Genomic DNA, 24,641 nt, shown 5'->3' with positions numbered 1-24,641 from the left:
ATACAGTGGTCTCTAAGACACTGTATATGCTCTCCACTCTTATGGATGACCACCATAAATGACCTATTACGGATGCTGACTTAGGAAGGATTTGAACCCATCTGCTACGCAGACTTCTAAGAAGTAAACATCCGAACCACCTCTGCAGAAGGGCTGAAAGAGTCTTGCATACACTGGAGACTATTTTAGATATCCGACCCATTGACATACAGATTAGGTATTAGGCAGCCACAGCGGATATGAGACTCAAGGCGAAGGGAGAATGGATTGAGGATGGGAGCAGCTCATACCATCGCGGTATAATCGAGGCAATGATAGGAAACCTGAAAGGAAGGGAAGAGGTTTCCGATCGGATACCTGAGATTAACCTTGAGGTCGAGTGCGAAGCACTGCTGCCGGCGGTACAGTCTTGGATTGACAGAGTGGGCCTGGGGGTCAACATTGAAAACCCAGGGACTGAGATCTGTTTTAGACTGCCTGACTATAATACGGTCCTGCAGGCGGAGATCCGGGCGATCACGGAATGCGTGAGGTGGTGAGGTGCTAACGCGATAACATCTTTACGGACAATAAAATTGCCATAAGGGCAATAACAACCAGGACTGTAAAAACACAAACAGTCGCGGAATGTAAGAAGGAGACTTACGCCTTCTCCGAGAATGGCAAAATCCTCTTTGTTTGGGTGCCGGGTCATAACGGAGTAAAAGGGAAGACGATTTGGCGGTGAAGACCAGAGGATGGGCGACGAATGTGAAGACGAGACGACTGTTGCAAGGCTGGCCACCATTTCCCGGGAAGTATTTCTTAGGCGGCGGACAAGACTTAGTGGAGGTATGAATACACGCTAGGTATCCATAACGAGGTGTTACTGTACTGGCGCGACCGAGTGATTTGGTGCTGCGCATGACATGGCCTGGCACCTGCCTTGCCCATGTTGATGCAGCAGCGTTTGCCCATTGTTGGTTCCCGTAGCTGTTGTGGTTGTATTCGGTTACCCGTGAGGGTGTCAGCGTTGAGTGTAAAATCCCATGTTGATGCAGATATTTGTGGCGTAGCCCGTGAGGGCTGTGTTTGTATATATCGTCCTGTTGTATGTGTGATGCATACTTTTGTATGCCGGCTTGAGTTCGGCTTAGGGCGATTCTTCTCATACAGGTGACCAGTCCGGAACTGTTTGGGGTTCAACTGGTAGTTGTCTTTTAAGGCTACGAAGTCTGACCGGAGACTTTAATCTGGTACCACGGGTGTCAGGAGCCCCTGGATCTTCGGTTCCAGCTTGACAATGGTGAGGCCCCAATAGGGAGCAATGTGGTGGCTGTGGTTTGTACCCAAATCGCGGGTAGAGCATAAGCTCGGCGTGGAGTTGCGTTTTAAAGCGGTTGCCGTGACCCATAGATCGGAAGGAGTTTTAGGTAGTGCTCCGCTCCTAACCAAGGAGGTGAACACGTCCAAATATGTGGGATCAAATTGGTACTCATGTGTGGGTTACCACATCTTGCGGCGCATTGTATTCACCCTTGGGTCTTGGGCCTCGCAGGTTTGGGCCGTGATGGCAGGCATCTGCGTTAAACCCTGTGGAACAGCGAAACGGTCGGTAGAACGGCGAAAATCCTATGGAGGGATCCAGATCGTGAGCGGACGAGGCTATTACTGAAAGGAAGTAAGAAGGAGAAGTGTAGCTATTGAAATCATGACGGGACACATAGGACTACGAGCCAAAATGCAAATTTTGCCCATGACCAGGGGCAAACTTCTCACATATCAATGAGTTCAGTCCGATTCAAGTTTAAGCTCAATGATTAGGGGCCTCCTTTTTATAGCCGAGTCCGAACGGCGTGTCACAGTGCGACACCTCTTTGGAGAGAAGTTTTACACGGCATAGTACCTCACAACTGTTGCCAGCATTAGGAGGGGAAAACCAACGCTGAAAATTTTTTCGATGGTCTCGCCAGGATTCAAACCCGGCGTTCAGCGTCATAGGCGGACATGCTACCCTCTGCGCTACGGTGGCCTCCTACGAGCTCACTTATGTAAAATAGGTGCGGCAAGTGATAGCATGTGGGGAAGATGATGAGACGTTGTATCTAACAGATACCGGCACCTAGGTGGGGACACTATACTAGACATTAACCAACTTAGTGGCTTGGGGCGGATTAAAATCTGCACCCTCTTTTCAACCAAACCCAACCTAAGACAATGATGATACAGGTTCGAATTAGCTTTTTTTGTAAATGACTCCTCCGATAAGCATCTGTCATTATTCATCCGTCATCAACATTGCACCATAAAATTATTTGCAATTTTTTGGTAATTCTTGATGCGGTAAGCCCACATTAATATTCAATTTATGATCTACACTCATGAATAGGCAAGGGCTAACTTTCCCTCTTCTACTTGTTTTTAAGTAATATTTTACTTTTTAATTTTAACCCCAAAACGTTGATGGAAATTTCCCTTCTTTTTAAAACTTTGTACCATGCATTTCCCCAACATTCTCTCAGTCTATCTATCATTCTATCCATTTACTATGTTACACAACATCACATTCTCCTCTTGCACACCGGAAATGCATGAATAAAACATTTCATTAGAGAGACTAAAACTACGTCCCTTTTCCTGTTGCCATCCCTATTGAGGTCAGTGGTGGTGTTTGGGTCCCTATGTGAGGTTTTTGGCTGCAGAAGTCCTACGAAAGAGAAATTAATGCAGCAGAGGGAGTTTCTTTTTAATTTGTATGCGAAAACTAATATTGCCAGTATGGAAGTTTTGCATAGTTTTTATCACAGCAGTTCGACTTTATGCTTCGAAGTTTTCTATTAGTTTGAGTTTACAAAAACAGAAGTAGTCTATGGGAACTAAAAAACTTGAAAAATAATGAAAGCCGTTTATAGCGATTAGGAGAAGAAAAAATAAAATGGTTGATGTTTTAGAGTCGTTTATGATTAAACTTAAGGTTGGTATACACACACATGATGATGAAATGATGTTCATAACGGTCGGTACATAAAATCAACAAAGACATGAGAACCTAAAGTGGAACTCAATCTGACTGCATGTATGGGACACACACTCGGATAATGTTCTATAATATCTTCTACCTAGACGTCCACACAGCTTCGGCAAAAGTTGTTACCGACAACCTTTAGTCTGTCTAGTTGGGAACCATCCATATAGAAGTCTATGTAATTTCTATTACAAGGGATATTATAGTTCCAACGGATTCTATCAGGAAGAGTGGTACAGTACTGTTTGTCAAAAAGCAGCTCTGGCAATGTGTACTCCACACTGTCTGGAACATCGGACATTGTATGCAAGGTAACACAGAGTCCGCAGGCGCCACATGGTCTAAGAGAAAGCTCCTTTAGCCTCACAGCAATTTGTCTAGTCGCAGCAATTTGTCTAGCTCCGATGTCAAAAGGCGTTAGGTGTAGCATTAAATTCAGTGCATCAGATGGTGTCGTCCTTCGTGCGGCTGTGATGCACAAACAAGCCATCCTTTGGATCCGGCTGAGTATTAAACAGTAGCTGGACTTTTAAAGCACCGTCCACCAGACCACAACACCATATAGCATTATAGGTCTGAAAAACTAGCTCACCTTGAAGTTTTAGCATGACAGGATACCTCACAAATGTAGCCAGTATTAGTAAGGGGATAACCATCGCTGAAAAATTGTTTCTGATGTTCGCAATGGGATTTGAACCCAGGCGTTCGGCATCATAGGCGGACATGCTATCGTCTGCATCACGGTGGCCTCCACAACACTGCTGCTGTTCACAGTAGTTGTAACAATGAATCTAAAGTCTCCGAATGTAGTGACTTGCAATCCGGGATTGCCTAGTGGATGTAGTTCCATGAAATGTTCGACTCATTCCACCAACCTCCAACCGCTTCGCCTGATTATTTATTGTCACGGCCTAGGAGTCCTAGAGGCTTCTGAGAAGTACAAACTTCTTGCTGGCAAATGCCGTAGATGATATTATCATGCATGGAGCTATAGTAAAAATCAACCAAAAATCAAAAGGAAATCTACACAAGTATGTTATCATATCAACCACATTTGTTCATAAATCAACAACACTTTTTTGTAAATGAAGCATTTCAACTGTCTCCTGGCGTACTATCTCCTGGCGCACAACGTCTAGTGTACAGTTTTTATAGCCTTAACCAAGAATGGGGGGTATAATCTAATCTGATCATTCCGTTTTTAACACTCGAAATATTGATCTGCGACCCCACAAAGTGTATATATTCTCGAGATTCTGAGTCGATCTAGCCATGTCCGTTCGTTCCCCCGTCCGTCCATGGTGGAGGTCATTGTATACAATTTCAGCCGAATCGGATAAGAAATGCTCCTCGTAGGGGCTCAAGAAGTAAAATCGGTAGATGGGTTCATATGGGTGATATATAAGTTAAGGACCGATTCAGACCATATTTGGTACGTATGTTAAAGGTCGTAGTGGAAGTTGTTGTACAAAATTTCAGGCAAACCAGACAAGAACTGCATGAACTGGGCTTAACAAGTGCATTCGGGAGATCGGTTTATATGGAAGCTATATCAGGTTTTAAACCGATTTCGACCATACTTGGCACATCTGTTGAATGTCGTAGAAAACGTCAAAGTAATAATTGCACCTTCTAGAGGCGCAAGAAGTAAAATCGGGAGATCGGTTCATATGGGAGCAATATCAGTTTATAGACTGATTCAGACCGTTGTGGCTAATTTATAGAGATTGACGATAGGTATTTAACCGATAAATTGGGTAAACTAGGTAAACTAGGTAAATACCCGGGTATTAAACCCATATATACCCAAAAGCTGGGTATTTATAATTTTGCAGATATCTTGGGTATAAAAACATATTCCAAACAATTTTTGATGATTTTGAATGCTTTGTATATAAACCTGAACTTCTAACCTCATAAAATCGGAATTAAGCTATATATAGCCGCTGTATAGACCGATCTTCAGACTTTAAGTCTTGACGCAACAAATTGGTAATTTTTTCATCCCTTTTCAATGAAATTTGGCTTAGTGAGTTCTGGAAGACCCCTACCCATTTCTGTGAAGTGTGGTCCAGATCGGACTATATTTGGATATAGCTACCATATAGACCGACCTCCCGATCTCCTGATATAGGGTATTAAGGCCATAAAAGATCCATTTATTATCCGATTTCGATGAAAATTGGCACAGTGAGTTCTGTTGAACCCATTCCTGCCAAATGTGGCGCAGATGGGACCATATTTGGATAAAGCTGCAATATAAACAGATCTTCCGATATAGAGTATTGATTTTAAAGGAGGACCATTTTTCATCCGTTGTCAAAGAAATTTGGCACAGTGAGTTTTGGTAAACCCCTACCCATTCTTGTTAAATGTGGTCCAGATCGGATCATATTTGGATATAGCTGCCATATAGACCGATCTCCCGATATAGGGTATTGAGCCTATAAAAGTCGTATTTTTCATTCGATTGCGATGAAATTTGAGCTTTGGTATCCCCCTACAACTTTATGTTGAATATCGTACAAATCGGACCATATTTGGTAATAGCTGCCATATAGACCGATTTCCCGATATAGAATATTGAACCTACAAAAGGTTCAATACTCTATATCCGATTTTGACGAAATTTGAAAGAGGGAGTTTTCTGTCCAATATCGTCCAGATCGGACCTGCCATATAGACCGATCTCCCGATATAGGGTAAAAGTCGTCTTTTTCATCGGATTTTGATGAAATATCAAACATTGAGTTTTGATAGACCTGTACACTTTTTTGGTGAATATCGTCCATTATCGAACTCGGATGAAAAATGTCCAATTTATTGCCTCAAGACTTTAAGTCTGGATATTGGTTTATATAGCTGATCTATATAACTAAATTTTAATATTATGAACTCAGAAGGTCAGGTTTATATACAAAGAATACGAAATCATCAAAAAGTGTTTGGAAAATGATTTCAATTACCAAAATATCTGTAAATTTATAAAAACCCGAAAAAGGTATTTATTGGGTATTTATCTAATAAATACCCAAGGATTTACAATCCTAACCGCCCTAGCTTTACTCCTTCTAAAGTAAGAGTGCTTTCGACAGACAGACGGACGGACAGACGGAGCTAGATCGACTTAAATATCATGGCGATGCATTATTTATATTATTTATGCGCTCTTAGACAAATATTACGATGTGTTGCAAACGGAACGACGAAGTTAGAAACCCCCATCCTGTGGTGAAGGGTATAATAATGAAACTGAAGAACAACAATGGCTCAGCAATACAAAGCTGAAGCTATATATCCACTTTTCTTTTCCAACTGACTTCATTTTAACTTAAGATTACGATGACTCTCGCCATTAAGATTTGTCGAAATTCTGTTTGCTTGTTATGCTTAAAGGGATTCATTCATTTGTTAAAAAATATGACCTGAGGTGAAACTTAGCAACAATGTTTCTCAATGGCTTTTTGCCATTAACTTCAGAAACACGACCTTGCATTAAATTTCTGTTAAATTACTCTATTTATAGCTTAAAAACAGAAGGGCCTCACTTGAGACACATGGGGGCAAACGTTGGTATGAATGAAGAACATCCTGCCCACAGAAATAAAATAAAACTAAATCCAACAGACTTATCCTGCAAACGTGTTTAAAACCCCTCATTCCCTACAGCCATTTAAAATAAAACCAACACAAAGTCACCTGTCTGGAGGAGGATGCTTTGCTCTTCAAACTGTAGACATGGCTATATCCTCCATGCAAAGAAGATAAATAACATGTTTAGTTATTATTATGTTGGATATATGAGCATAGAATGTATGTGAACAACAAACGTATGAACAAGGACAATGTTTTACGCTGCAACATAAATAATGACAAAACCCTCTGGTTGTGGTCCGTGTAGTAAAGTCAGTCGGTGGCTAACAGACAACACCATTTGCAAACCACATCCAACATTTGTAGACTTGCGTTGGTGATGTTGTTAGGCGGAATTATTATCATAGAATTTGTTCAAGAAAATACAAAAAATGTAGCTTTGCCACTCAATGGCATTGTTTATTGGTGAAACTGCAATAGGGATGACCATCAGGTAAAAATAGATATTTGGAGACTAAAGGGCAAATGGGAAATCGGAGTCCAAAATGGTATCTTAACATTACTCTCGGATTGTAAGAATCTTTGGCTGGCATGGGGACGAAGAGGATCAACGTATTAGTTTGACTTGGCAAGAGATATCGGGGTACTTTATCTGCTCTTTGCGTGATAAGGTTATTCGAGGCTCATGGGGATCCCTCATATTGCTGAATGAACAGTCTGTCCTATTCAGGATGATGATAAAAGATCGAACACTTTTTAATGTTCATGTCTGCAGAAGCACATTTGTGTTCATTTTGCTTAGACAGTTCTTGTGCAAACTGGGAGAACTTACAAATACATTAGGGGTCTTCCCAATAGGCCAAAACTAGCCTCCAAGTAAACTTACCTTGTTATTGGGCTACTCCTTCTACCTAACCAAAATTATATATTAGGTCAGGCAGATTTAGGTCTTGTATACCTAAAGAATATCTTAATTTTTCTTAAATCGAATTACTTCAGTATCTGTTTCTCCTTTGTTAAATCAGCTGATTTTGACATATAATCGAATGATATTCGCTCATTTTGAGTGATGCCAAGTGTAGTCAATTTAAAGAATTTCATATATTTTCTTTTACTCCTATATAAAATCAGCAGATTTTGACATACCAGGGAACGAAAATCGCTCAACTTCAGTATTGCAAAGTTAGTGGGACAGGCTGTACCCATCTCGCATTTGGCATCTCTACATTGCCCACAGATTTGTAAGAGCTATACAATGTTGCATTGTAAATGAAACTCCTGTAGAACCATTAAAAACAGGTATGAACTTTGTTAGCAAACAAAAAAAAATTGGAACAAGTGAAAGCGTTATAAGTTCAGCCGGGTCGAATCTTGTATACCCTCCACCATGGATAACATTTGTCAAGTTCTTTGCCCGGTATCTCTATATAGCTAAGCAAAGTATAATGGATAACAATTATAAACCCATTCGGACCATACTTGGATTGGATGTTGGAGATTAAAGTAGATGCCATTGTGCAAAATTCCAATCAACTTGGATAAGAATTACTCCCTCTAGAAGCTCAAGAAGTATAATCGGGAGATCGGTTTATATGAGAGCTATGTAATACATTTTCGATAAACAACCACTCTTGATGTGCATATTTAGATCTTCCAAGCGACTAACGCGCAACTCTTTTAGAATATTAATATGGAAGATTCGCGGAACACTCTTCCAGAAGATTCGTCTTGAGAACACAACTCCTCACGAGGGCGGAATCGCCGAAGACTTTTAGACGAACTCGTCAGCGATTATATTGTAATAATAAACAAATCGTATGTATCATCAAAACAAATCGTAGGTTGGCAGAGGTATGCACGAGACATGCAAGATTAGTAAAGAAGTCGCAAGTAGCCGGTAAATGTAAGTAGTGCGGGATGAATAGAACTATGTGCGGGTAAATCTAATTTGTCACGGTACACCTTGCAATTAAAGGAGTAGAAGAATTGCCAAGATATAATGTCATAAATGCATTACGGGAGGCCTGGGATCTGTGGATCTAAAAAGATGGGTCAGCAGAGGAACACCTCAAGGAGGTGAAGTGTCTCCTCTACTTTTTAATAGCCATTAACAATATATTATTGTCTCTGGAAGAAAAAGGTGTAAAAGGGTATGCTGATGACGTGGCAATTGCTGTTAGGAGAAAGTTTCCCAGCACTCTAAGAGATATACTTCAGGAAACTCTACTTGAAACAGCAAAGTTGGGTAGCGAAAGTGGTCTGGGTATAAATCAGTGCAAGACAGAAGTATTTCTTTTCAGCGGGAAATGCCAGTTAACTACAGTGGAATCTGGCTCCTTGCGTGGAGATAATGTTCTATTTACAGAAAGCGCAAAATACCTTGGTGAAATTTTACTTCAAATCCGACATTTTGAAAAGGGCAAGAATGGCAACTCTTGCCCTATACACTTGCAAAAGAGTCATTGGCAGAAGTTGGGGGGTTCAGACCGCGCGGCATGCATTGGGTATATACTGTAGTTGTCAGACCTATAATGCTATACAGTGTTGTGGTCTGGTGGACGGCGGTTCAATAGTCAACCGAATCCAAAGGATGGCTTGTTTGTGCATCACGGAAACGGTTGTTGTTGTTGTAGCCACATTTTCATGTGGAGGTGGCGATCCTCGTCATGCTCCTGTATGTGAGCAAGCTCGACCGATCGCCCTGGGAACAAGGTGGCCATTGGTTATTGAAAGCCCCATCGAGCATCATAGGCTCTCAGTGTTTGTGCAAGAGCCGGCGCCGCTCGGCCTCTCACTGAGACTCTTCGCTCGATACCGCTGATTGTTCGCGACTGCCGTTTCAGCTACTTCGTATGGAACATTTCACTATCCGCAACCTGTGGCCGTGCCCGGTATCTCGCTGCTAAGCTTCTCGTGACATCAATGAACACCTCACAGATCGGACCTCAAGGTTCCAGCCTGTGCGGAGCTCACAGCTATTCCGTGCCGGGAAGAAAATGGAATGGCTAAGATATAATGTCATAACGACCATTGACATAAAGATCTTCTCAAACAACCAGACAGCCACTAAATCCCTGGAGAACGTATTTCTGAAAACAAAAACCGCCCTCGACTGTCGCAGATCACTCAACGAGATGGCTGAAGAGTTCAAAATTCACCTGTTGTGGGTGCCGGGCCATAAATATATCCCAGGGAATTGTAAAACGGACGAGCTTGAGAGACTAGGTATGGCTCTAGCGAATTTGTAAGCTAAGTTTTCAGGAAGGACAACGAACGATAGATGGTCACAAAGAGGTGGCTGTGGGCATTCCAAAACTATGTGGCCTAGTCTAGACTTGAAGAGGTCCACTGCTTTGCTGTCACTGGCTAGAACAGACGTCGCAGTCATTGTGTCCGTCATGACAGGTCATTGTCTGGTCAGAAAACATGCAGAAGTTATGAGGACGTTGAAGAAGAAGAGACTATAGAACTTCTACTGTGTGTATGTCCCGCACTATTAGTCAGAAGGAGTTCCATTTTAGGTTCTCATTTCTTTGAGAACTAGTCTGATTTAACGGATGTCAACATTCGCAAGTTGTTGGGCTTTTTAAAGCGATCTGAATGGTTCAAGATTGGTTTCAGTTGCTATGGTATTATAATGGACGAAAACGTCTAAGTGAGTCTGATGGCAGACTGCCACTTAAACCTAACCTAACTAAAATTTTGTAGTATAGCTACCGTTATGATTTCCAACCAACTTCTTATATATTTTAGAAAGTGTTTGGCAATTATTGAAAATTTTCCCTTAATTTCATTATTTTGTTATTTGTAATGTAACACAAATTATTTGTATTGTAATGTATTTTTGGCTTGATTCATCAAATATGATAATCATCTTGATAAGTGTATTTTGTTTTCTTTTTTGCTTGGTTTAATCTACAGCTAGGCAGAGAATTCCTATCAATACACTTGTTATGGCAATAGACGGTCTTATGATATCCATTAATTGATAATTGTATGCATTTTATCTTATCTTCACACTTATCTATCATGTATTGAATTCATTCGCCACATTTTGATACTGCAATAACTTGGTCTTCATAAATAATTTACTCAAAGGAATTGGTTGAAAGATTGTAGGAAGTAAAGCTATTTAAATTTTTCGCTTTTTATAGATTAAATAACAAAAAATTAATGGTTGCTGTCATACATTTGACCATATGTACGTGATTCATTGTATCTTCTTTGTAATCTATACAAAGGCTAAAAATAATTTTGATCAACACTTGATATTTGAATTTGACTAAAAAATGCAAGTGAAGTATCTGACCCTTTACCACTCACTGAAATGTGAATTGAAATTCCAATACATATTGTTATACTCTTCATAACTCAAATCATGAGGGATATACAAATGTCATTTGAAGGATATAAAATTTAAAGGATTTCATCTTCAAAAAGAATTAAAATTTAGTAATCCTTTATAATCCTTTCTCTATTGTAAATTAAATTCTTGGAAATTTGACATCAATCAACGAACTGTCCATAATCTCTTACATTACTTCATAAATAATTAAGATCCGAATAATTATTTTATAGGATTACTGCACAAAATCATTGTTTACGCATGAATTCAGATGGCGACTACCTCTCTTTGCATTGTCTCTTACTCCGCCATGGCTGCAAATAACAGCAGTTTGATTAACAACAACAACAATACTAACTGTAATGCAATGTGTTGCATGTCGATTGCACGATACCATGTTGAACAAAAAAATCTACATAACAAGCGTGCAAAGAAAAATTACCACTTTTCACTCGCCAGTCTACCTTAAAAAACCAGCGACAGAGAGTCCCCTTTCATTAGCATGGTCAATGGCCTTTTTGGCGCGTTCTAAATTGGACACATTGCCAACAATACAACCAGCCAAGATACGAGATATGGCTATTTTCACAGTGGTTCATAGCCGACTGAATTATGACTTAATGTTAAAGTGCTTAATTGAAAGTTAAAGAAATCAGGTTTAGCTTAGAAAGAAGTTGATAAGGTGTACTTATGTGGCCTAGATATATCTATATACGTAAAAGAGTTGCGAAACTGACTGACAGATTAATCATAGCTAGTCCAAACGGCTCAAGCCAGAATCATGAAATTTTGCACAAATATTGGTCTTGGGTTATAGGCACGGGATAAGGCTGGATTTGGCGATATTCATACTAAAAAAGTACCAAAAAGTTCGAAATGGCCAAGCACAAATGGAAAGACTAGAATTATGTTCTTAGGCTCAAATTAAAGGTTTGATAAAGAAATGTTGGGAAATCATACCAGAAGTCGGAGAAATAGTATTGGGTTGCCCAAAAAGTAATTGCGGATTTTTTTAAAAGAAAGTAAATGCATTTTTAATAAAACTTAGAATGAACTTTAATCAAATATACTTTTTTAACACTTTTTTCTAAAGCAAGCTAAAAGTAACAGCTGATAACTGACAGAAGAAAGAATGCAATTACAGAGTCACAAGCTGTGAAAAAATTTGTCAACGCCGACTATATGAAAAATCCGCAATTACTTTTTGGGCAACCCAATACGTTTAGTACCGCAATGGCTACTATTTGTTACTTTCTTTGTAAATTGAACTAGAACTTTGATTTTGGAACTTAGGTACACAATGGCAACCTTGATTGGGTAACTATTGGTTAGGTTAGGTTTGAGTGGCACTGCCATCAGACTCACATTGACGTTTTCGTCCATTGTGATACCACAGGAACAGAAGAAGGAAGATGCCCTCTAGTTCTTACCGTTGAACCCTCCGCTTTAAAAAGCCCAATAACTTGCAAATGTTTACATCCGCTAAATCAGACAGGTTCTCAAAGAAATGAGAACCTAAAGTGAAGCTCCTGACTGCTAGTGCGGGACACACACACAGAAGGTGTTCTATAGTCTCTTCTTCCTCGATGTCTCTACTACTTCTGCAAAAGTCGTTGCTGGCAACCTTCAGTCCGTCAACATGTTTTCCGATTAGATAGTGACCCGTCATGACGGGCACAATGACTGAGACGTCTGTTCTAGCCAATGACAACAAAGCAGTAAACCTCTTCAAGTCTAAATAGGTTAGGTAAGGTAAGAGTGGTAGTCCTTTACAGACTCACTTTGACAATTTTAAGTCCATTGTGATACCACAGTAGCGACAGACCAAGGCTTCGGGCGGGAATCGAACCCACTACCCCCGCACTCGGCTACCGGGGCTACCCTCAAGTCTAGATAAGGCCACATAGTTTTGGAATGCTCACAGCCCCCTCTTTGGACCATCTATCATTCGTTGACCTTCGGGCCCGGTCCTGAAAACTTAGCTTACATGTCGCTAGAGGCACAGATTCCAGTATCCCTGGAATGTGTAAGGTAGTTCCTAGTCTCGCAAACTTGTCCGCTTTACAGTTCCCTGGGATATCTCTGTGGCCCGGCACCCAGAACAGGTGAATATTGAACCGTTCAGCCAACTCGTTGAGAGATCTGCGACAGTTGAGGGCGATTTTTGTGTTCAGAAATACATTCTCCAGGGATTTAATGGCTGTCTGAGAAGATATTCATGCCAATCGTCGTAATGACATTATATTTTAGCCATTCCACCACTTCATTAATTGCAAGGATCTCTGCTTGATACACACTGGTTGTTTAGTTTGGAACCATCCGTATAGAAGTCTAGGCAACTTCTGTTACCTGGGTTACAATCGGTTCTATCAGGAATAGTGGTACAGCAATTTTTATCAAAAAGCGGCTCAGGTAGGATGTAATCCACACTGCTTGGAACATCGAATAGGATAACACAGTGTCCGTAGCCGCCACATGACCAATGTGAAAGCTCCCTTAACCTCACGGCAGTGGTCGCTGCAATTTGGGTAGCCACAATGTCCAGAGGCATAAGATGTAGCATTAAATTCAATGCTACAGATGGTGTCGTCCTCAGTGCGGCTGTGATGCACAACAAACAAGCCATCCTTTGCATCCGGTTAAGTATTGAGCAGTAGGTGGACTTTTGAAGCGCCGTCCACCAGACCACAACACCATATAGCATTATAGGTCTGACAATTGCGTATATACCCAATGCATGACACGCGGTCTAAACCCCCAACTTTTGCCAATGGCTCTCTTGCAGGTGTATAGGGCAAGAGTGGCCTTTCTTGCCCTTTCAAAAATGTTGGATTTGAAGTTCAATTTCCTGTCCAGCAAAACACCCAGGTATTTTGCGCTTTCTGTAAATGGAACATTCTCTCTACACCCAAGGAGACAGGTTCCACTGTAGGCAACTTGTATCTTCTGCTGAGAAGAACTTCTTCTGTCTTGCACGGATGTATACCAAGACCACTTTTGGTGCCCACTTAGCTGTTGCACGTTGAGGTTTCTGAAGTATATCTCTTAGAGTGCTGGGAAACTTCCCCTAACCGCAATTGCCACATCATCAGCATACTGGGTGACTACAAGTGTTTTAGGACATTTTTACATTTCAGCACTAAAGAAAGTATCAGAAAAGTACGAAATGAGTGAACTTTGTATAGGGCGGATAGATAGGGGTAGAATTTTTGAATTTGAATTAAAAGACATCTGGTGCAAAAAGATGAGGGTGAAACGAAAAATGGGGAAATAGTACTGGTAACAGAGAAAAACTTACGTTTAGTACAGCAATTGGAACTTTTTGTTACCTTCTTCACAGACCAAGCTAGAGGTCTGAAATTTGCCACGTAGGTACAACTAGGAAATGTATGATGGGTGACTAAATGAGGCCACCGTAGTGCAGAGGTTAGCATGTCCGACCATGACGCTGAATGCCTGGGTTCGAATCCTGGAAGGAACATCAGAACGTTTTTCAGCGGTAATTATCCACTCCTAATTCTAGCGACATTTGTGAGGTACTTTGTCATGAAAAAACTTCTCTCCAGACAGGTGTCGCTCTGAAGCACGCCGTTCGGACTCATTGAGCTTAAATTTGAATCGGACAGCACTTATTGATTTGTGAGAAGTTTGCGCCTGTCACTTAATGGAATGTTCAGGGGCAAATTTGCATTTTGACTAAATGATCTATTCAAGATTTTTAAATGTTCGTGCCAAAACTGGTACTATTTGATACTTTCTTTACAGATGGAGCTAGAAGTCTAAAATTTGGCATGTAGGTAAAATTGCAAATTTTGCCCATGAACATTCCACTAAGGAACAGGGGCAAACTTTTCACATATCAATTAGTGCAGTCCGATTCAAGTTTTAAGCTCTATGATAAGGGGCCTCCTTTTTATAGCCGAGTCCGAAAGGCGTGCCGCAGTGCGACACCTCTTTTGGGAGAAGTTTTACATGTCACACACATGTTGCCAGCATTAGGAGGGGAAACCACCGCTGAAATTTTTTTTCTAATGGTCTCGCCAGGATTCGAACCCAGGCGTTCAGAGTCGTAAGCGGACATGCTAACCTCTGCGCTACGGTGGCCTCCTATGGCATGTAGGTAGAACTTAGAAATATATGTTAGGCGACTTAATGATTTGGAACATTTTGGTGCCAAAATTGGTACTATTTGGTACTTTCTTTATAGTTGGAGCTAGAGTTCCGAAAATTTAAATTATCTATTAGCAAGGAAGAGTGTGCTAAGGTCGGCCAGGCCGAATCTTATATACCATAAACCATGGATCGCATTTGTCGAGTTCTTTGCGCGTTATGTCTTTTTAGGCAAACAAAGAATAATGGATAAGGATTGTTATGCTATTGGACATATATCAAGTTATAATCCGATTCGTAGCATAAGTGAAGTGAATGTTGAAGACCAAAGTAGAAGTCATTGGGTTATATTTCAGTCCATTCGCTTAAGAATTGCGCCTTGTTGGGGCTCAGGAATCATAATCGGGAGATCGATTTATGTGGGAGCTGTATGAGGCTATAGATCGATTAAGACCAAATTAGACACGTATGTTGAAGGTCATGAGAGAAGCCGTTGTACAAAATTTCAGCCAAATGGGATGAGAATTGCGTCCTCTAGATGCTTAAGAAGTCAAGACCCACGATCGGTTTATGTCAGCTATATCAGGTTATGAACCGATTTAAACCATACTTAGCACAGTTGTTGAAAGTCATAACAAAATACTTCATGCTAAATTTCAGCCAAATCGGATAAGAATAGCACCCTCTAGATGCTCAAGAAGTCAAGATTCAAGATCGGTTTATATGGAAGCTATATTAGATTATGAACCGATTTGAGCCATACTTAACATAGTTGTTGGAAGTGGAACCAAAACACCTCATGCAAAATTTCAGCCAAATCGGATTAGAATAGCGCCCTCTAGATACTCAAGAAATCTAGACCCAAGATCGAGTTACTCAGGTTACTACTCAGGTTATGTACCGATTTGATCCATATTTATCGCATAGGCATAAAAAAACACTTCATGCAAACTTTCAGCCAAATCGCATAAGAATAGCGCCCTCTAGATACTCAAGAAGTATATACCCAAGATCGGTTTTTATGGCAGCTATATCAGGTTATGAACCGATTTGAGCCATAGTTAGCATCCAGTTGTTGGAAGAGGTATCAAAACACTTCATGCAAAATTTCAGCCAAATCGGATAAGAATTGCGCCCTCTAGATGCTCAAGAAGTCAAGATCCTTACTTACTTACTTTAATTGGCTATGACAGAACATTTGTTCAACTAGCAGAACGTAGAATAGCGTTCCAAGCGTGTCGATCTTCTATGCGCTACGAGGTGTCTGCCACAACTTGATCTTTCCATCGGGCTTTTGGTCTTCCCGGTTTGCGTGTACCTCCGTGTTTGCCTTAAAAAGACTTCTTAGCTGGAGCTTCTTCATCCATTCTGACAACATGACCTGGCAGCCGTTGTATTTTGATGCGTGTAACTATGCTATCGTCGTCATACAGCTCGTGGTTCATACGTCGCCTATACTCTCCGTTAACGTAAACTGGTTCATATATTTTACGAAGAATCTTTCTCTCAAATAATCCAAGTACTGCCTCATCTGCTTTCACAAGTACCCATGCTTTAGAAACATATAACAGAACGGGTAGTATCGGAGTCTTCTAAAGTGTAGTCTTCGTCTGTCGAGAGGTGGCCTTGTTTCTAAACTACTTACTTAGTCCAAAGTAGCATCTGTTTGCCAATATTATTCTTCGCTTAATCTCAAAACTGGTGTCATTCGTCTCGCTTACGGCGGTGCCGAGGTAGATAATGTTACTGACTGTCTCAAAGTTGTGATTCCCAACTTTCTCCATTTTCTTTATCTGTTCGGTTGTGCAAGGCTTTTTGGGAGTTGAAACCATCCATTTCGTCTTATCTCCATTTACTGCCAGACCCATTTTCACTGACTCTCTTTCGATTCTTTCAAAGGCTGCGGTTACCACTTCCGGTGACCGACCTATGATATCGATGTCGTCGGCATAGGCGAGTAGCATGTGTTCTCTTGTGATTAGTGTGCCATATCTATTCACATCTGCATCTCGTATAATCTTCTCCAGCAGGATATTAAAGAGATCACACGATAGGCTGTCTCCTTTTCTGAAACTTCGTTTGGTATTAAATGGTTCGGAGAGATTATTTCCTATTCTTACTGGGGTCGTCTTTTTCTAACTGAGTCTTATTAATTTTGCAGGGATACCAAACTCAGACATAGCTTGAAATACCTTTGAACGTAAAGGAGTATCGAAAGCGGCTTTGTAGTCAACAAAAAGATGGTAGGTGTTGATTTGTCCTTCTCGGGTCTTTTCCAGGATTTGGCGCAGTGTGAATATCCGGTCCAGGGTGGATTCACCAGGTCTAAGGCCGCATTGATAGGACCCAATTATCTGATTGACTTTAGGTTTTAATCTTTCACACAGTACGCTCGAGAGTATCTTGTATGCGATGGGAAGGAGACTTATTCCTCTGTAGTTGGCACATTCCGTCTTGTCTCCTTTCTTGTGTACGGGACATAGCAAGCTGAGGTTCCAATCATCGATTATGCATTCTTCTAGCCAGATTGCGCAGATAAGCTGATGCATACGCCTTATCAGCGTGTCGCCTCCGGTCTTAAATAGTTCAGCGGGTAACCCGTCGGCTCCTGCTGCCTTGTTGTTCTTTAGTAGGGTCACTGCTACTTGAACCTCATTCTGACTAGGAGGTAAACATTCTATACCATCATCAGGGATTGCGGTATCCTCCTCGCCCCCAACGTAGGACTGTTGGGTAAAATGTTCTTTCCATATCCTCAGTATGTTACCTGTGTCAGTTACCAGATTTCCTTCTTTGTCTCTGCAGGATGATGTGCCTGCAGAGACAGAGACAGAGTTTGATGTTTAATTCTTTGGTTTATATGGCAGCTATATCAAAACATGGGCCGATTTGGCCGATTTACAATCCCAACCGACCTACATTAATAAGATATATTTGTGCGAGATTTCAAATTTCAGACAGGCGAACGGACATCGCTAAATCGACTTAAAATGTCAAGATGATCAAGAGTATATATACTTCATGGGGTCTTAGACGAAGTATTCGAGGTGTTACAAACGTAATGACGAAAGTAATAAACCCCCATCCTATGGCGGAGGGTATGAAAAAGTGAAGCTATCTATAAATATCTTGAGTGGGTGGTGAAACGATTGCAAGTCGCAGTCTCAAGCCGTCAACCTGCTTGTCAAAATTTCACTAACACACAATTCGTCGACCCACTGAAGAACTGACGCAGACCAGTATAACTATCTGCGAAGCTTACTCTAGATCTCGACCACAAATAAATATTCATAAATATTTAAAGACTTTAAATACAAAATCATCATCTCAACCACAACCAACCACTGTGCTGAATTTTCAAAACACACATTCAAAAGATTTGTTATTTTGTATAGTAACTGTTCTAATATGGCCCATAGCGTGCTGAAATATAGCAGCATTTAAAGCTGGTAGCATTTATACTCAACTTTTATTCATTCAGGCCGCCATACCCACTACACTAACTTACCTAGCTATTCAACGGTCTGGCATTGTTGCATGGTCTTTGCTCCATATGTATGTACTTGCAACATATCAATGGCATGTATTCAAACATAAAGACCTACAAGGCCAGAACGGCATTACCCACCGGTACATGAGCTCTCTATAGCATATTTAATTTATGGCAATAGTTTTGCATTACTTTTTGAAATTTTCACTAAAGTTTTTGTTCTCTTTTGCACTTTTGCTCAATAGAGTGGTGTTGTGTGGTGTGGTGTAGAGGTATTTCCCATTTTAAATGTTTGCATGCATTAAAGAGTTGTGTGCGGCCCATCGCTTTGGCACTTTAGAAAAACTACAATAATTATCAGGCAAAGAACAAACAGTGCGTGACATAAAAGAAATGCAGCTTTAATTAAATGGGCAGAAAAAAAAACTAATGAATATTTTGCATAGTTTGGAAAGGTAGAATGTTTGACCATTAAAAGTCGGGTACAGTCAAGCTAGAAAAAACAAGTAAAAAGGCGTTAAGTTTGGCCGGGCCGAACTTTGGATACCCACCACCTCGGGTATATATGTAAACCACCTTTCATCAAAATCCGGTGAAAATTGCATACCTTATGGCCCATAGCAGTTATATCGAAATATATTCCGATTTGGACCAAATACTAATAAGTACAAGTTATTGTTCAATTGTGTATAACAAAATATTGGTCTTTTTGGTAGTTATATCTAAAAATAAACCGATCTGAACCATATACGACACGGATGTCGAAAAGCCTAATGTAAGTCACTGTGTCACATTTCAGTGAAATCGTATTCTAAATGCGCCTTTTATGGAGCCAAGACTTTAAATCGAGATATCGGTCTACATGGCAGCTATATCCAAATCTGGACCGATTTTAGTCAAGTTGCAGAAAAATGTCGAAGAGCCTAACACAACGCACTGTCTCAAATTTCAGCGATATCGGACAATAAATGCGCCTTTTATGGCCTCAAAATCTAAAACCGAGAGATCGGTCTATAAGGCAGCTATATTCAAATCTGGACCGATCTGGGCCAAATTGATGAATGATGTCGAAGGGCCTAACACAACTCACTGTGCCAAATTTCAGCAACATCGGATAATAAATGTGGCTTTTATGGGCCTAAGACCATAAATCGGAGTATCGGTCTATATGGCAGCTATATACAAATCTGAACTGATCAGGGCCAAATTAAAGAAAGACGTCGAAGGGTCTAAGACAACTCACTGTCTCAAATTTCAGCGATATCGGACAATAAATGCGCCTTTTATGGCCTCAGAACCTAAAACCGAGGGATCGTTCTATATGGCAGCTATATCCGAATCTGGACCGATCTGGCTCAAATTGACGAATGATGTCGAAGGACCTAACACAACTCACTGTCCCAAATTTCAGCAAAATCGGATAATAAATGTGGCTTTTATGGGCTTGAGACTATAAATCGGAAGATCGGTCTATATGGCAGCTATATCCGAATCTGGACCGATCTGGGCCAAATTGACGAATGATGTCGAAGGGTCTAACACAACTCACTGTCCCAAATTTCAGCAAAATCAGATAATAATGGCTTTTATGTGCCTAAGACCATAAATCGGAGGATCGGTCTATATGGCAGCTATATCCGAATCTGGACCGATCTGAGCCAATTTGACGAATGATGTCAAAGGGCCTAACACAACTCATTGTCTCAAATTTCAGCAAAAACGGATAATAAATGTGGCTTTTATGGGCCTAAGACTATAAATCGGAAGATCGGTCTATATGGCAGCTACATCCGAATCTGGACCGATCTGGGCCAAATTGACGAATGATGTCGAAGGGCCTAACACAACTCACTGTCCCAAATTTCAGCGATATCGGACAATAAATGCGCCTTTTATAGGCCCAAAACCTTAAATCGACAGATTGGTCCAAATGACAGCTATATCGAAATCTGGACCGATCTGGTACAAATTGAACTGGGATGTCGACTGGCCTAACACAACTCACTGTGCCAAATTTCAGCACGGATAATAAATGTTGCTTTTATGGGCCTAAGACCCTAAATCGGCGGATCGGTCTATATGGGGGCTATATCAAGATATAGTCCGGTATAGCCCATCTTCGAACTTAGCCTGCTTATGGACAAAAAAAGAATCTGTGCAAAGTTTCAGCTCATTATCTCATCTGATTTCAACAGACAGACGGACGGACATGTCTAGATCGTGTTAGATTTTTACGCTGATCAAATGAATATTTCGATGTGTTGCAAACGGAATGACAAAATTAATATACCCCCATCCTTTGGTGGTGGGTATAAAAATCGCCAAGTAAGAGCTACATAATCGGTTGATTAGATTACGGCATGGATAGTCTTAGTTATGTGCAATATATGGTTTTGATAACCACATTCCTAATTCATCTCTTCTCTGTTAATCCTTCAAAATTTTATGGAGAAATTTCTGATGTTTTGAGCTTTTTTAAAAGATCTTAAGATTTAAAGTCAACTGTTCATTCACAACCTCCCCGATGTGCTGGATGTATGTCTAGAAGGTATCCATTGCATCGGGGAGGTTGTGGTGGAATGGTCGTCCTTTAGATTTTACTCGGTTGGGCAGCAACAGAAACATGAATCGACTATGTCCCCCTTCCTCGTTGTCACATCTATGTGGTCTCAGGTTACTTAGCTGGCAATTTATGGACTTCTGCTGCCATATTTCTCAATTCGTTAGGTTTCAGTTCAGTGTATCTTTGACGCCTCCTATAGATTTTAAGCAAGTGTTGAATTTTTTGGCATATCATGCGGTTAATTATGCTTTTTTTCTTTTACAGGGTGCTGGTAAAGAAATCCGCGAAGCCATTGCCGATCCCTCACCACAGTGCCAAGAAAAAGCCTGGTCTGCTGTCCTGCCTTTAGTGATAAAACTGAAACGTTGCTATGAACATTCAATGGAACTGGAAAAAATCGTACCAAAACTATTGGGCCAACTGGTGGGTGGTAAACTTAATCCTACACAACACCTGGAAACACAACAGGCCCTGGTCAAACAACTAGCGGAAATTTTAGAATTTGTTTTAAAATTCGATGAACACAAGGTAAGTTTACACATTTTTCTTTTTTTTTTGGACAACTTGAACAAGTTTATCGCCGTCAAGTGTCTATGTATGTATTAGGGTGGTTCACATCTTCAAATAATATAAGGAAACGAAAAAAAAAACAATAGCCAAGGACGCATATGGTGTAGTCCTCAAAATAGTCATTCTTTAGAAACCGCGTGGTATTGAGCAACAGATAGATTTTTGAAGTGATTTGCTTCAGACCACACCAACATACAGCGTAATAGCACGTAGTGGGCAACTTACTACTAGGTACCATTTTTGATGGAAACATAAATTCGATGACATTTTCTTTTTAAAAAAAAAAAAAAAAAAAAAAGTCATTAAGGTCGGCCGGGCCGAACTTTGGATACCCACCACCTCGTGTATATATATTGGTTGCCCAAAAAGTAATTGCGGATTTTTCATATAGTCGGCGTTGACAAATTTTTTCAACGGCTTGTGACCCTGTAATTGCATTCTTTCTTCTGTTAGTTATCAGCTGTTACTTTTAGCTTGCTTTAGAAAAAAAGTGCGCGAAATTTTGTTTACATTTGTTTGTTTGGTGTCAATTTTAATATGGAGCCCACAAAGGAGCATTTTTCTCATATTTTACTTTTTTATTTCCGGAGCAGGTTGCGGAGCAGGTTGCTAAAAAGTTACGAGATGTGTATGGTGATAAAGCCTTAAAAGGAAGACAGTGTCAAAATTGGTTTCGCAAATCCCGTTCTGGAGATTTTTCACTTAAAGATGACCAACGTTCAGGTCGGCCAAATGAAGTTGATGATGACCAAATCAAAGCATTAATCGAATTGGATCGTCATGTAACTGAGCGTGAGATAGGAGAGAAGTTAAATATATCAAAATCAACCGTTCATTATCACATAAAAAGTCTTGGACTGGTGAAAAAGCTTGATATTTGGGTACCACATGTATTGAAAGAAATTCATTTAACAAACCGAATCAACGCTTGTGATATGCACCTTAAACGCAATGAATTCGATCCGTTTTTAAAACGAATCATAACTGGAGATGAAAAATGGATTGTTTACAACAACGTTAGTCGAAAACGATCATGGTCCAAGCATTGTGAACCAGCTCAAACCACTTCAAAGGCTGATATCCACCAAAAGAAGGTTATGCTGTCTGTTTGGTGGGATTGGAAGGGTGTGGTATATTTTGAGCTGCTTCCAAGGAACCAAACGATTAATTCCGATGTTTACTGTCAACAATTGGACAAATTGAATACAGCCATCAAGGAGAAGCGACCAGAATTGGTCAATCGTAAAGGTGTCATATTCCACCAGGACAACGCTAGACCGCACACATCTTTGGTCACTCGCCAAAAACTGAGTGAGCTTGGCTGGGAACTTTTAATGCATCCACCATATAGCCCTGACCTTGCACCATCAGACTACAATTTATTTCGATCTTTGCAGAACTCCTTAAATGGTAAAACTTTCGGCAATGATGAGGCCATAAAATCGAACTTGGTTCAGTTTTTTGCAGATAAAGGCCAGAAGTTCTATGAGCGTGGAATACTAAATTTGCCAGGAAGATGACAAAAGGTTATCGAACAAAATGGCAATTATATATTTGATTAAAGTTTATTCTAAGTTTTATTAAAAATGCATTTACTTTCTTTTAAAAAATCCGCAATTACTTTTTGGGCAACCATATATACTCCCTTTCGTCACAATCCGGTGAAAATTTGATAACTTATGCACCCAAATTCGGCACGGATAATGAGTGGTCCAATTAATATAAGTCCGAAATATTGGTCTTTTTGGCAACTATATCCAAGGCCACCGTATCGCAGAGGTTAGCATGTCCGCCTATAACGCTGAACGCCTGGGTTCAAATTCTGGCGAGACTATCATAAAATTTTCAGCGGTGGTTATTCCCTCGTAATGCTGGCGACATTTGTGAGGTATTATGCCATGTAAAAACTTCTCCTCAAAAGAGGTGCCGCACTGCGGCACGCCGTTCGAACTCGGCTATAAAAAGGAGGTCCTCCCTTATCATTGAGCTTAAACTTGAATCGGACTGCACTGATTGAAATGTGAGAAGTTTGGCCCTGTTCTTTAATGAAATGTTCATGGGCAAATTTGCGAAATTAGCATTTCCAAATACAAACCGATCTGAACCATATAGGACACGGATGTTGAAAAGCCTAACATAAGTCACTGCGTCAAATTTCAAAGAAATCGGATAATAAATGCGTTTTTTATAGGGCCAAGATTTTAAATCGAGAGATCGTTCTATGGCCCCTATAACCAAATTTGGACCGATCTGGACCAAATTAAATAATGATATAATAATCATCCTATTGTATTATAACTCCACTACTATATACGTAGTTATATCTTAATAGAGGCTGGTCCCGAGTTCAGGTCCCGAGAACTCATATTCAAGTCACATTTTCAGACAATAAATCTGCTTTTTATGGGATTAAGACCCAAAATTGGAGGATCGCTCTATATGACAGCTATATCTAGGTTAGGGAAAAGTTTCCCAGCACTCTACGAGATATACTTCAGGAAACTCTACGTGCAATAGCAAAGTGGGCTACCAAAAGTGGTCTTGGTGTAAATCCGTGCCAAGTCAGAAGTAGTTCTTTTCAGCAGAAGATACAAGTTGCCTACAGTGGAACCCGTCTCCTTGGGAGGAGAAAATCGTCCATTTACAGAAGGAATAAAATACCTGGCTGTTTTGCTGGACAGGAAATTGAACTTCAAATCCAACATTTTGGAAAGGGCAAGAAAGGCCACTCTTGCCCTATACACCTGCAAGAGAGCCATTGGCAAAAGTTGGGGGTTTAGTCCGCGTGTCATGCACTGGGTATATACTGCAGTTGTCAGACCTATAATGCTATATGGTGTTGTGGTCTGGTGGACGGCGCTTCAAAAGTCCACCTACTGCTCAATACTTAACCGGATCCAAAAGTCCACCTACTGCTCAATACTTAACCGGATCCAAAGGATGGCTTGTTTGTACATCACAGCCG

At 40.5% G+C, this 24,641-nt stretch overlaps 1 protein-coding gene across 8 annotated transcripts in view; it reads left to right on the top strand.

Moving 5' to 3' along the window:
* Window positions 1–24,641, top strand: part of LOC106087391 (CYFIP-related Rac1 interactor B) — a 153,575-nt gene that overhangs the window by 91,306 nt on the left and 37,628 nt on the right. For all 8 annotated transcript variants that reach the window (XM_059360379.1, XM_059360377.1, XM_059360371.1 and 5 more), the window contains exon 3: window positions 21,371–21,634. In XM_059360379.1, coding sequence (XP_059216362.1) covers window positions 21,371–21,634 — 264 coding nt within the window. The remainder of the gene's footprint in view (window positions 1–21,370; window positions 21,635–24,641) is intronic.

This window comes from Stomoxys calcitrans, chromosome 1, assembly GCF_963082655.1.
Source record: "Stomoxys calcitrans chromosome 1, idStoCalc2.1, whole genome shotgun sequence".
NCBI classification, from domain to species: Eukaryota; Metazoa; Arthropoda; class Insecta; order Diptera; family Muscidae; genus Stomoxys; species Stomoxys calcitrans.
The sequence above is the reverse complement of the archived record's forward strand: the minus strand, read 5'-3'. Positions and strand labels throughout refer to the sequence as shown.